Consider the following 12357-nt stretch of genomic DNA (forward strand, 5'->3'; position numbering starts at 1 on the left):
AAGACACCAATTAGGTAGACAAGCAGGTAGTTAAGTTATGCTCACTTCAGATTTTGTAGTCTACATAGTCCGATCAGTGATCACTCATTACCTAAGTACTGTCGCTGCTTCTTTATTGAGTTCACACCTCACAAAATAATTCATGGCATCTCTTGGGTTGAGTTTCCTGGTGTGTGAAAATAAGCTTCCTGTACCCTCTTTTTTGACGTGCATTTAATAAATGTGTTGCTTATTATCTTTTTGAATATTTTCCTATAGTACAATGGCAGGCAAAACACCTTAGAGGAGCTAGGATATGAGATTCAATAGCAGACTAAAAGACAGCAAATGAAATTTTTAGAGTGATTGACTTTAAAATGCAAACGAAAGGCATCTCAGAGAGATTACTTCAGCTAATCATTTTAGTCTTGTCTTTGAAGAATGTACCTTCATTTAAAATTGAAAATAAATGCTATTTTTTGCTGCTCAGTATTCATGTAAGCACATCAGCAACCACAAATAGAATAAAATAAATGCAACCTTCAGAATTTGCTCTTTATTAATTCTGTGTGTGTTTGCTATCAATGTATTTATCTATCCATCTCTTAAAATAATTAGCCATGGAATATTTTGCAAATATGGGTGCAGATGTACCATCAGTTATATGTAAGAACTAATTAATTAAATGACACTTATTGAGGTATAGGATCATAGTTTGCTGCTTATTTCCTTGGATCTGTTACATAAAAACTCTGCCTGCCCCCCTTGAGATAATTGCAAAGTATTTACCAGTCACTGAGCTGTAATGTTTCTGTCTTGAAGATTACCTACCTGGTTAAGTCAGGTTTTTGTTGTTTCTACCTTTACTGAAAAAGCAGTCTTTTTAATAAAGATGTGGTGGCAAAGACTTTAAAAATATATTCATCTTAGCCACACTAAATGCAGTTCTGCAAATTAATTATTCATCTTTAATTGCATTATATAAACAGAAATGACCTGCTAATTTAAAGGAAATCTATCAGTGCAGAATGAATTCTCTTCTATAAAAAAAAAGCCAGATGAACTTGACCTTGTATGAACTTGTTTTGATGTGGCCCAGATGGTAGGCTGCATGCTTGAATAGCGGGCTAGAGCAGAGGAAAAACTAATATAGTAAGATCTAGATTTATAGCCTTTTGCAAATTCCTACCTTGTATTGTCCTTTCAGCATCTGTTCTGCCCCCACTGCGGTCAGCTTCTATCTCTGGGGTCAGAGAGTCTAAAAGCACAAAAAGGTAAGGCTGACACATATTTCACTTGAGTCTCAAAGCCCTCTTTTTACAACCTGTTACTCCAGTCCTGAATTACAATACAATCAACCTTTGCCCTGTTTTTAATGTTGAACAATGACTGGATGCCAGCACAATAATTTTTCAATGAGCAAGATTAATGAGAAATAGATGTTTAAAGCAGAGTCAATAACAGAGAGCTGACATCTCAAAGCATTTAATTTAATAAAATCATCGGGTTTAATTCCCCTCCCCGCAACAATATAGAAATAAAAAATTGCAATACAGAGGAAAAACCACTTGCTATTTTATCTCTATTGCAGTTGGGAGGAACTAACCACCAACTCTCTTTCCAATATGACCTTTCCCCTTCACACTACTTGAACCATGCATTAGTCTAACAAATGCAAAAAGGTGGCTTCTTACCATTTAGGACCCTGAGATTATCTGTGGAAGCTGCCTGTTTCAGTGTCTGTTCCGCTTGTTCTCGTCTCTTTGTTTCAAATTCAAGTGCTTCCTGCAATTTCCTCTTGGCTTTCTTTTCCTTCTTTAACCTTTTCTGAATTATTGCTGTCATGGAAAAAAATCTATTCAAGTTCAACCCCAAAACCTTGACTTGAACACTTTATTTACTTTAGATTCTTAATAGCTATGACAATACTAAATATAAAATATTACATATATGTACTCATCATTTATTAATAGTTCTCTCAGATCAATTTTCATGGTCCAGTTTTATACACCAGAAAAAAAAGTTATAATGAGCCATATCTTCCCTGGATTGACATTATATTATTACATGGCATTCTGCTAAAGTTGTAATCTATGCAAGCAGAAACACAATCCAGCTCTTTAGGGTTGGTGTCCGTGGCTTAAAGCAGTTTTAATGAGCAGGAAAGAAAGGATTTGTTTAAAAACCCAAATGTGTTACGCACACCAGTGTATGAATTTCAAAACACTGCATAGCGTCACCTAATGTGAACATCTCATCTGGAACCTGCCTTTCCAAACACTTTCACACGCTTGCCATTTTTGTTTCTCAATTATGCAAGCTCCTCGCAGGTTAATAATATTTCTTTTCGTGTTTATAGCTGCTTGTTCTTTTCTCTTCCACAAGGTGGAGTTTGCAATGGAGTTGAGCTCAGGTGACAGACTGCTTCACTCCTGGAAGCATTCCAGTTCACGATGATTTTCTGTCCTGGATCTGCATAAACTACTGGGATAAACAAGCCCATGTAATCTTTCAGAGATTCCTCTTCAGCTGTGACATGTTTGAATTCCTTCCAAGGTACCCAAGCCTATTAACTTTCCACTTTCAACCTTCATCCTCCTCCTCTTTGGGCAAGTGTCATTAGCTGCCTTCCTTGCCCTCTGCCGCCCTCCCTCTAGCAGGCAGGAGGAGAGTGTACATCATGCTGACATCTACAGCAGGACAGTGCTCATTGTCAAGTCAAACATCAGGCAGATGCATGGTTGTACAGCAATGAAGATGGAATTTATAAAATAAGGGCTCTTTTAAAGATGCACCGACTTCGGAGGTCCTTGTGGTGCAAAACCATTTTAAGAACACGTGCGAAGCCAGAATGCAATTCCTACCATGCCAGAAACAGCATTCATACGGCAAACAAAGAAAGTTCTTATTATATTTCAAATGTGAGGTCGAAGCACCTTGAGCAGCTCTGTGGTTTAATGTTTTATTATAACCACACTGTTAACAACCTAAATGAATACATAGAAAGCGTAGGTTGCTTTCTGAATTATGTGTTTGTTGTAGCTTATCCTTTGTAGCTAGGGCTGTGGATTTCACAGCCACAGAAAGTAATGTTTTGCTGTGCACCTAACCACTTCAGAAATACGATGCTAGTTTTACTACAATCATAGCAGACTCTACAGTCAAAACAGTCACTAATTAGAGGATAGGAATGGAAATCAAAGGAAATGAGACAAGTAAACATGTCATGAAGCATAACTCGTAAGCAGCTTAGGGTATATATGCCCCTATATAAGGTTCCTGTGCTGTTCAAAGCACATGAAGTTTTACTACTAGTTCATTAGCTCAGCTGTTTGTTTATAAGCCCAACATATCAATCCTTAACAGATTTACCTGGAAAGCGGCTTCATTGATCTGATCTGTTAGGGTGCCAAAAGACTTTAACTTTTGGGGTGCTTTGTTTGCTTACTTTGGTCATGCATCATCATAATATTCATAATACTTTGGACAGTAGCATCAAAACCGATTTAAGGAGAAAAGCTCTATTTAGCCTTTCAGTTGTAACTGGGTGGACCCTAGTAGCTATTTGAAATATTGGTGGGAAGGGGAACCTTATTGATATGAATCAGTAAGTGGAACTACCATATGCCTAAGGTAACTGGGGTCCCCAGCAATTTCTAAAAATAGAAGAGGGAAAACTTTAGCATCATAAATTCCATTTAAAAAAATAATAATCTGGTTATAACACTTTAAGAGCACTGGAGTAGATTTCTCCCCTTCTCTTTGGTAAACATAGAGGTAGAGGTGTCTCTACATCTTCAAGACCTGCTTCTGTGCTGCCACCATGTGACAATCCTGTGGTCATGGAACAACCAGCAGGTTCTCATTGGAAGATCAGCTTGGTTTGTAACAGTCCACCAAATATCCTGGTCCCAGGTTGGTTAGGATTTAGATGTCAGCAAAACTTTAAACCTGGCTCATTAGCTCACAGGGAGCCAGTGCAGTTCTTTCAACACAGAGAGGTGGAATCTACACACATATAAAAAACGCTGTGAAAATGCTTACATTTTTTTTTGAAAAATACTTTGAATTTGACATAGCTCACTGTCATCCTCTAGTGTCACATTTGTATATTTGCACTTTACAACACGCTTAAAAGGCTTCATTTGCAGTTGTTTAGCTGAGTCCTAAGCACCCTAATAGCTGCATTTCACACTAGCTGCAGCATCTAAACCAGACACAAGGGCAGCCTAACATATAGCACATTACGGTAGTCTAATTGTGAATTCTAATTCTACGGCAACTTGGCCAGGGCATCCCTGTCCAGCAACAGTTGTGCATGCCAACTGAATCTGGTAATGAGCACTCTTAGCTACTGAGTTCACCTGGGCCTCTACTGACGGTGATGGACCTGTGAGCAGTCCCTAAACTATGCACCTGCTCATTCAGAAAATGTGCAACCCCAGGCAGAGCTGTACACAATTCCATCCTGTCAGGATTTTGTAACTTCAGCCTGCCTATGAGTGCATCCAAGCACTGGCTTAGGATATGAAGTGCCTTTCCTGAATCAGATATTGCAGAGAAATAGTTGGGCATGATCAGATCAGCATACTGGTGAATCTCAAATTTCCTGATGACTTCTCCATGCAACTTTATCTGGACATAAAATAGAACAGGGGAGAATGGTGCCTTTTAACACCTCCCTGTGCCAGCCGGTAGAAGCACGGCCACCCAATGTTCGTGCCTGAAACTAACCCCACAAGCAGGAGTGGCCTCATTCTGTTCTAAAATTGGTCCTGAAGCCAACCTAGAATGATTCAACAGTAACTGCAGGTGAAATGACGACCTTGCCCCCCAAAAAGTATATTGCTGACTTGAGTGGTAGTTGGCAAAAATCTCTGGCAAAAACCACCACCTCCTTCAAGGGATCAGGGACCACCCCATCACAAAGCAAAGCATTCACCACACCCTGGATCTAGCCAGTAAACCCTCCACAGCCGACACAAGCCAGCTGTGATGGACATTGGTTGAGAGAGCGTGGAGTTGGCTGCACAGCTGCAAGAGCCATGTCCACATCCTCAGGCATTAGTACCTGAAACTGATCCCACAGTATCAGACATGATGGTGCACTGGATATGGTAATAGACATTGCATCAATGGTGGCACTCAAGTCTACTTGGAAATGGGTGTTTTTGATCTCAAAGTGCCTTGCAAAACCATCCAGTGGGCCACCGAGGGCTTCAAGACTCTTATCCCTCTTATCACTTGGAAAACCTCCACTAAATGGCTACCTGAGGGAGCAATGGAGGTGGCAAAGTAGGCCTTCTCTGCCAGCTTTCCCACTATGCAGTAGGCAGGATTATGTGCTCTTATGCATGTTCAGTCACTATCACAACAAGACTCGTACCGCTTGTGCGCCAGCTATCTCTGCACCTGTTTCATTGCCTGTAGCTCTCTGGTAAATCTAGGGGCTGCTGGGGCTCCGCAATTTCAGAGAATGTGCAATTGGGTCTATGCCCTACCATGCTTTGCAATTCCATAGCATTATTAGGCCCTCAGTAGAACTGCCAGCGCTGGCTGCAGGACCCCCTCGTCCCCCCCCCCCCCCAGCATTCAGGAACATTTTGGAATCCGTCTCCAAGGGCAGAAAATTTTAATAGGAGCCCCATCACTGCAGTGAGGGATTGATTCCGTCAGACCAAACTTCAAGAGGCAGTGGATAACAGCGTAATTTCAATCCCTGAACATACAGACCACCCTCAGCCCATGACTAGATTGCAAGTGTGCTCTACCATACAAGTTGAACAGGTGAAAAACTGAGAAGCCCTATGGTTTTCTTAGAAGTCTTGAGCTGCCTTACAATTGCACTGATTATTTCTAATGTTATTAGGGGTGGGGGAGAGAATCCTTTTAAGGTACTGGGGTACACTGGACCCCTTCCATTATTTGCTATGAGCCCAGTATTTCACCTAGGCATTTTGTCGTTATTTCTCTTTTGCTTTCCCTTTCGTTAACATTGTGAGGACCAACGAATCCCAATAGTGGTTTTTGTGTATGTGTGTTAAACTATGTTTTTGGAATGTGATACTACTAAAACCTATTTCCCCCTTTTTAACTAGAATCATTTTGAAATTTATCGTGATCTTTAAAAGGGGTCTACTAAATGTCAGCAGCAGATTGGTGCTATTAAAAAAATGGTGAATGAGGTTTAACAAAGAGTTTTGGTCATCCACCCAGGGTTTCTGCTCTGCAACCTTGATTTGCTTTTAAGATTACCTAACAGTATTCTCTTGGCCATGCTAGCAAACAACCCAATTTGAACAGCAAGGGCACATAGTAAGGCCTTCTCCAAACTGCAATACTTCCTTCCTATAGAGTCTCATTTTTTTCAGAAGTGGTGTAATATTTCTTCTTTGGGTTTTGCTCCAGAATCTACAGCAATGTGCAGGAACTCTTAGTGCCTCCTGACAATCTCTACCATCCCTAGCAGTGCTTTTCCTTTCTATACCCACAACACCCATGAGAACACATGAATGGGGAGAAGGAAGAGGGCCTGATTTGGTCAGCAAGAGTCCAGGAAAGCCTCCAAGTTCCTTTTGAGTGCCTGATGATATCATCAGACACAAAAGGGGCCTGGCCGATTCATAATTAATCCAGGGGAAATGATTAATTTTCAGTTGTCCAGTGAACATCTGGGCAATTAATCCAGTTCTCCTGGATTCATTACAAATCTTCCCAGGGATGTCAATCTGCTCGTCATTAACTTTATGTAGATTACCTAGCCCCAGTTGTGGTGTCATGATTCCAAACTAACTTTATCCCTTTACCTATGAGGTGCAACTACCAAATGTCAGGTCCTAAAGTAGAATAATAAAATTTAAGTAAGAATCACTTGAATATCCCTTTTTAGAAACGTGTTTTGGAAATAGCCAATGAATTAAAATTGACCTACATCAAATAATATAAATATCCATTTTCATGATATGCTGTCTGAAACATTGTGAATTCCTTTTGACCTTGCTGCTGTCAAGACTGTGGTGAAGACAAGAAAAATTTCTACACTTAAAACCTACAGTGAAATTTTTGCACTGAGCATTGAAGCGATATAATTTTCTGTGTGGAACCTTTTAAAGATAAAAAGGGTCTTTATACGAAACCATATGTTGTATCATTGGCAGTTACTCTTTTGCAAGGGAACTAAGGCAAGTCATATGTGAATAGTGGCATGGTATCTTTGGAAAACTGAGATAATGCATGAACCCTATAAATGATTATGTTTCTATTATCATTACCTCTGTTCTTCTGTTCCACTGCCAACTGTTTTTCAAGTGTTTCCCTCAGTTCTCGTTCCCTGAAAAGTTCCATTTTCAGCTCTGTCTTTTCCAGCTGGACTTGCTTCTCCTGAGCTCGAGCGTTGTCTATGGCAACCTTCAACAGGCCCTGTTGGGAGACAAAGTTCAATGGAGTAATCTTCTGAAATATTAAGCTACCCAATCAATGTTTGTTAGCTATGTAAAATCCCAATAGTAACCTGCTGGTACATTATAACATGTTATCAAATCATAGCACAGTTGCAGCAATGTGGAGAGGGAAACAACAGAAATAGTACAAAACCTCTTGACACTTTTATTCATATAGCACTGGGCAACAATTTTTTACTTTTTGAATGTTGTCTAGATTTCTACAACTGATTTAGGGTATTTTTGCACTGCTGAATCAGGAAATGGCATCCGTTTCTCTCCATCAGGTCAGGTTTACTGTAAACTGAATGGTGGGCATTGATAAAGGTAAGTACACATAAATTGCATGTTGCTTCACCATTTTTCAAACTTCAGGGCTTGAACTTCCGTTTCTTGGAACTCCTGGAATGCTCAGCGGTAGGGAGGTCTCTCTTCAGAGTCCAACAGTAGTCAGCCATCATGACTGCATCCCAGCGACCCTGATACCTGGTCTCCATCTCTTTCATGTCCTGATGGAATCTCTCCCCCTGCTCGTCACTCATCGTCACTCAGGTTCTCAGAAAACTGGTCCATATATGAAAATAGGTAGTGCATCTTGACGCTCATGTTGCAGCCCAGGTTTCTGAAAGCAGTCAGCATGTTGTTGACAAGTTCTGCGTAGTTTCTGGCCTTATTGTTGCCAAGAAAGTTCTTCACTACCAGAACAAATGCCTTCCATGCTTCCAGTTCCACTTTGTTCATTGAGTTTCCAAACTCTGGATCTCTGATGAGCTGACGGGTCTGAGGACTGTCAAAGATGCCAGCTTTCAACTTCTCCATGGTCAATCCTGGAAAAGCCTGGCACAAGTAAATGAAGCAGTCACCATCCTTGTCCAGAGCCTTGGTGAACTGCTTGATTAAGCCGAGCTTGATGTGCAGCGGTGGGAAGAGTATTCTGTCTCTGTCCACCAGAGGGTCATTGATGACGTTCCTTTCTTTGCAAGGCACCAGTTCCTCCCGCACAGGCCAGTCCTTCTTCGTGTAATGCTGAGCACGGTCCCTACTATCCCACATGCACAGAAAACATGGGTACTTGGTGAAGCCAGACTGTTGTTCCAACAAAAAGTTCACCATCTTCAGGTCAACACAAATAAACCACTTATGCTGATCATAACCAATTTTCTCCAGCACATACTTCACCACTTCATAGTTCTCCTTCAGTGTACTCGAGTGAGCCAGGGGTATAGAGGCAAACTGGTTGCCGTTGTGTAGCAGAACACATTTCAGTGATCGCTTGCTGCTGTCAATGAACAGTCTCCAATCTTTGGGTTCGTACTGTGGCACTCGAAGCTTGAGCAGAAGCTGCGCAATATCTGCACAGTACACCAAGTCCTTCTCTTCCGAGAAAAAACGGAGGTACTCTTGATGCCTGTTGCGGAAGAAGCTGACGCGAGCACTGTCAGAGAGGAGGTTTTTTCCCCTTCAATCTGGATGCCAACAGTTTGGCAGAGTCCTTTGACAAGTTGAGGTCGCGAACTAGATCATTCAACTCCTTTTGGGAAAATGGATGTGGAGCATCATCTTCAAGAACCACTTCTTCTTATGTCCTTCAACACTGGAGGCATCTTTGTCACTAATGTCAGTTCTCCGAAGATAGGCACTGGAATTTCATCACAATGAGCTACAGGACGACGTGCTGATTGAAGATCAGGATACTTCGTGGGGCGGCTGCCCCATTAACTTAGTTTTGATCCCCCAACTTTATGCTTTGCCGCACCAATTTATGGAAGATTTTGAGGTTTTATGACTTCAAACTGATCCCTTTTCGACATAATCACCCAGAACTATCGGACCTGAATACTTCTTGTCATTAAAATAATAATTTCCAATCAAAACAATTATTCGACATGGCATTTTACCCCCACCAACGTCTTCTAAAATGCTCCACACAGGCGTACATGTGAAAAAAACCCTAAAAAAACCACATGTGGCCATAGCTCAAAAAATTGACCTGATTGAGCAAAACCAATGTGATTTTTGGATTCAGCGCATCAGATTCGTCCTAAATCAACTGAAAAAACGCAGACAACAAATTTGTTGTTGACCAGTGTAATCAATAGAAACATACAACTTATAGAAACATGCCACAAGCTTTTATGGGAAGGAGCTATCGCTCAATGGAAGAGGACATAGTTTGCATGCAAAAGATCCCAGGTTCAGTCCCTGGCATCTCCCAAGTAGGATGGGGAGAGAATTGTCTCAGAAACCCCAGAGAGCCTCCCTTCAGCACTCCGCAGGTAAATGAGATTCTACTTCCAGAATAACAAAGACACAGAAATCATTCCAGGTTAAATGCCGCACTGTACACAGTAGTCTAGTTCTTTAAGCGACCTCTTTTGAGATCGTAGTTTCAAACAATGTGGAATTATAACCAAAAAAAAGTGGCAAAAGTGTCAGTAAATGCAAAAGCTCACAAGCAGACCTCCGTTACATTTTGACGATCCCTTCTTGTTGAACAATAAAACCTAGCTGCTATGGCAACTGCCATCTTTACTCAATCAGCAACATTCATGTACATGTTTCTTCTTCATCAGGAACAAACAATTAGTAACAAATGAAAGAGATCATTACATCAAGTGCCCTTTTAGATCACCCCAATTAAAACTTTAGTTTAGCTGTATTTTAATTCTAACATACCAAATTCTAATTTTCTGCTCTGATTGCTCTTGTTGACTTATCTTTGAAAGATGTACTCGCAGCGCAAAGCCTAGAGATTTATTTAGCAAGATGCCAATGTTGGCACCACTTAACGTGTTGATTGGTTGTATTATCAGTAGCAATGGAAAATAAATTACTATTAAACTATTATTGTCCTTGGCTGACAAAACACAATATTTTGCTGTTCTTTAAATATGAAACAATCATGGATAAACATGGAGAATAATGCTAAACTGCAACACTGATGGGTGTAATTTTATGTTAAGCACCTTTGCAAAGTGTGAAGCTGCTAAGAGCATGTTACATTTTCATTGGGCCTCAGCACCACATCTTCTCATCCACCCTATTCCCCTAACGTATTTTTGAAACACTTTCTTCTAATGCTCCTAATGGTAATGCACTGTCTACTGCTGCTCATTATGTCTGGAAAAATATTAGCATTTTTGGCTCTGAAACCCACTAGGGACAACTTACAACCTATGGAAAATGAACTTTCGTTTTTAGAAGTTATATCCAGCACATCAGCAGGGCAGCCAAAATATTACACTTGGAGCCAAATTGATGCGTATGCAAAAATGTTACTGCTGCCAAAGGCAATCCAAATGTGATGCACTCTGAAATAATAGGTATTAACTCATAGTCAGTGTAGCAGCGTGAGAGAAGGGGCAAATAACGTAGCCCCTAGGACCCTCAGATGCCTTTGAGCCATCAACAATAGTAGTAATTTCTGGGCTGTTTGGATTTGTGTGAATTCTCTCTAGACCCATTGAAAAAAGATTTTACAAGACACTTTGGCTAATCCTCTTCCGTGATATTAAATCAATGTGCTGCCAAACCATTGAAAATGCGGTGCAAACTAGGACTACAACACTGTGCGCAGGTAGCTTGCTTGACTCTCACTGACGTCAAGAGCATTTAAAATGCCTAATGGGTCTAGGATTACTGCCCAGGACAGCAACACAGGGAAATATATTCTTTTATGGAGACACAGACTTACAGTGAAGTTGACCAATGGTAGTAAAACCAAGAAAGTCAGGTTTCTTTTAAGGTAATAAGGCTGCATCATAACAGGCCATTACTTTTAAACCATTTGCACAAAACTCTCTAATCCCAATCTGGAAAGAGATTATGCAGAGAAACCCTATCGAAATAACTGGGGAGACATTACCAGCAGCTAATCCGGCTTTGTCTGGTTTATAGCACTGAAAGTCTTGGTTGTCCTGATTGATGACCTTTAGCAGGAGAGGGGCAGAAGGCACATGACCCCAAACAGCTTTCAATATCATTAACCATGGTATTGTCTTAAGAGTTGTTCTCTGGGCTGAGAAGTTGGAGATATAGCAGCTTCACTGCTACCTGCAGGGCTCGTTTCAGAGAGTAGCACTGGGGGACTTATGCTTGACCACCTGGCACTAGTACCATCAGATGCCAAAAGGTTCCATTTTGTCCTCCGTGTTCTTTAATATCTACATGAAGCAGCTGATGAAAGTCATCTCTGGATCTGGAGTACGGTGCCACCAATATGTGCATGAGACCCAGCTTTGTTTCCCCTTGTCATCTAAGTCAGGTGATGCTATGCAGGTGCTGAATTGGAGCTTGGGGGCAGTAATGGGCTGGATGACGGCCAATAAACTGAGACCTATTTCTGTTAAAATGGAGGTAATCTGCATAGGCAATTTACATGTCTGTGAAGTCGATCAACAATTGGTTCAAGAAGGGGTGGCACACCCCTTGAAGCACCAGGTTCACAGTCTGCATCCAGCATTGTAACCAGGGGGTATCAGAGGCACGTAGTGCCAATCTTCCACTTACAGCTGGTTTGCCTTCTATGGCCATTCCTGACTGAGATAGACCAGTAACTCATGCTGTTTAGCCATATTTACAGCTACAATAATCTAAATGGAAGAAGGTCCAGAACCTACAAGTAGTGCAGAATGATGTTACTAAGTATTGTGGTTTACAATAAGTTTTACAAGAGTTGCACAAGTTGCCTGCGTTGTTTTCGCTTCCATATGCGTAGAAAGAAGCCGAACGAACTTTTATTTGCGCTTATTTTAATTCGTTTCATGGTTTTTGGGTGTCTATGCACAATCACCCAAAATCGCAAAGTGAAGTGCAATCAGCCCAATTACGGCGGACAGGAGTTCTTTTCATGGAAAGGACACCGGTGCTTTGACGGCAGGGGAGAACCGCTAGAACGCTGTGGTACCCCAAAAAATCCTCAGATCGAGCGTTCTGAGGA

At 41.1% G+C, this 12357-nt stretch overlaps 1 protein-coding gene across 11 annotated transcripts in view; it reads right to left on the reverse strand.

Moving 5' to 3' along the window:
- DACH1 (dachshund family transcription factor 1) overlaps nucleotides 1–12357 on the reverse strand; it is a 354384-nt gene that overhangs the window by 27214 nt on the left and 314813 nt on the right. For all 11 annotated transcript variants that reach the window (XM_083610651.1, XM_083610650.1, XM_083610659.1 and 8 more), the window contains 3 exons: nucleotides 7251–7398; nucleotides 1674–1817; nucleotides 1169–1237 (listed from right to left, as the gene is read on the reverse strand). In XM_083610651.1, the coding sequence (XP_083466777.1) occupies nucleotides 1169–1237; nucleotides 1674–1817; nucleotides 7251–7398 (361 nt within the window). The remainder of the gene's footprint in view (nucleotides 1–1168; nucleotides 1238–1673; nucleotides 1818–7250; nucleotides 7399–12357) is intronic.

This window comes from Podarcis filfolensis (genome assembly GCF_964270895.1).
Source record: "Podarcis filfolensis genome assembly, chromosome: 4".
NCBI lineage: Eukaryota > Metazoa > Chordata > Lepidosauria > Squamata > Lacertidae > Podarcis > Podarcis filfolensis.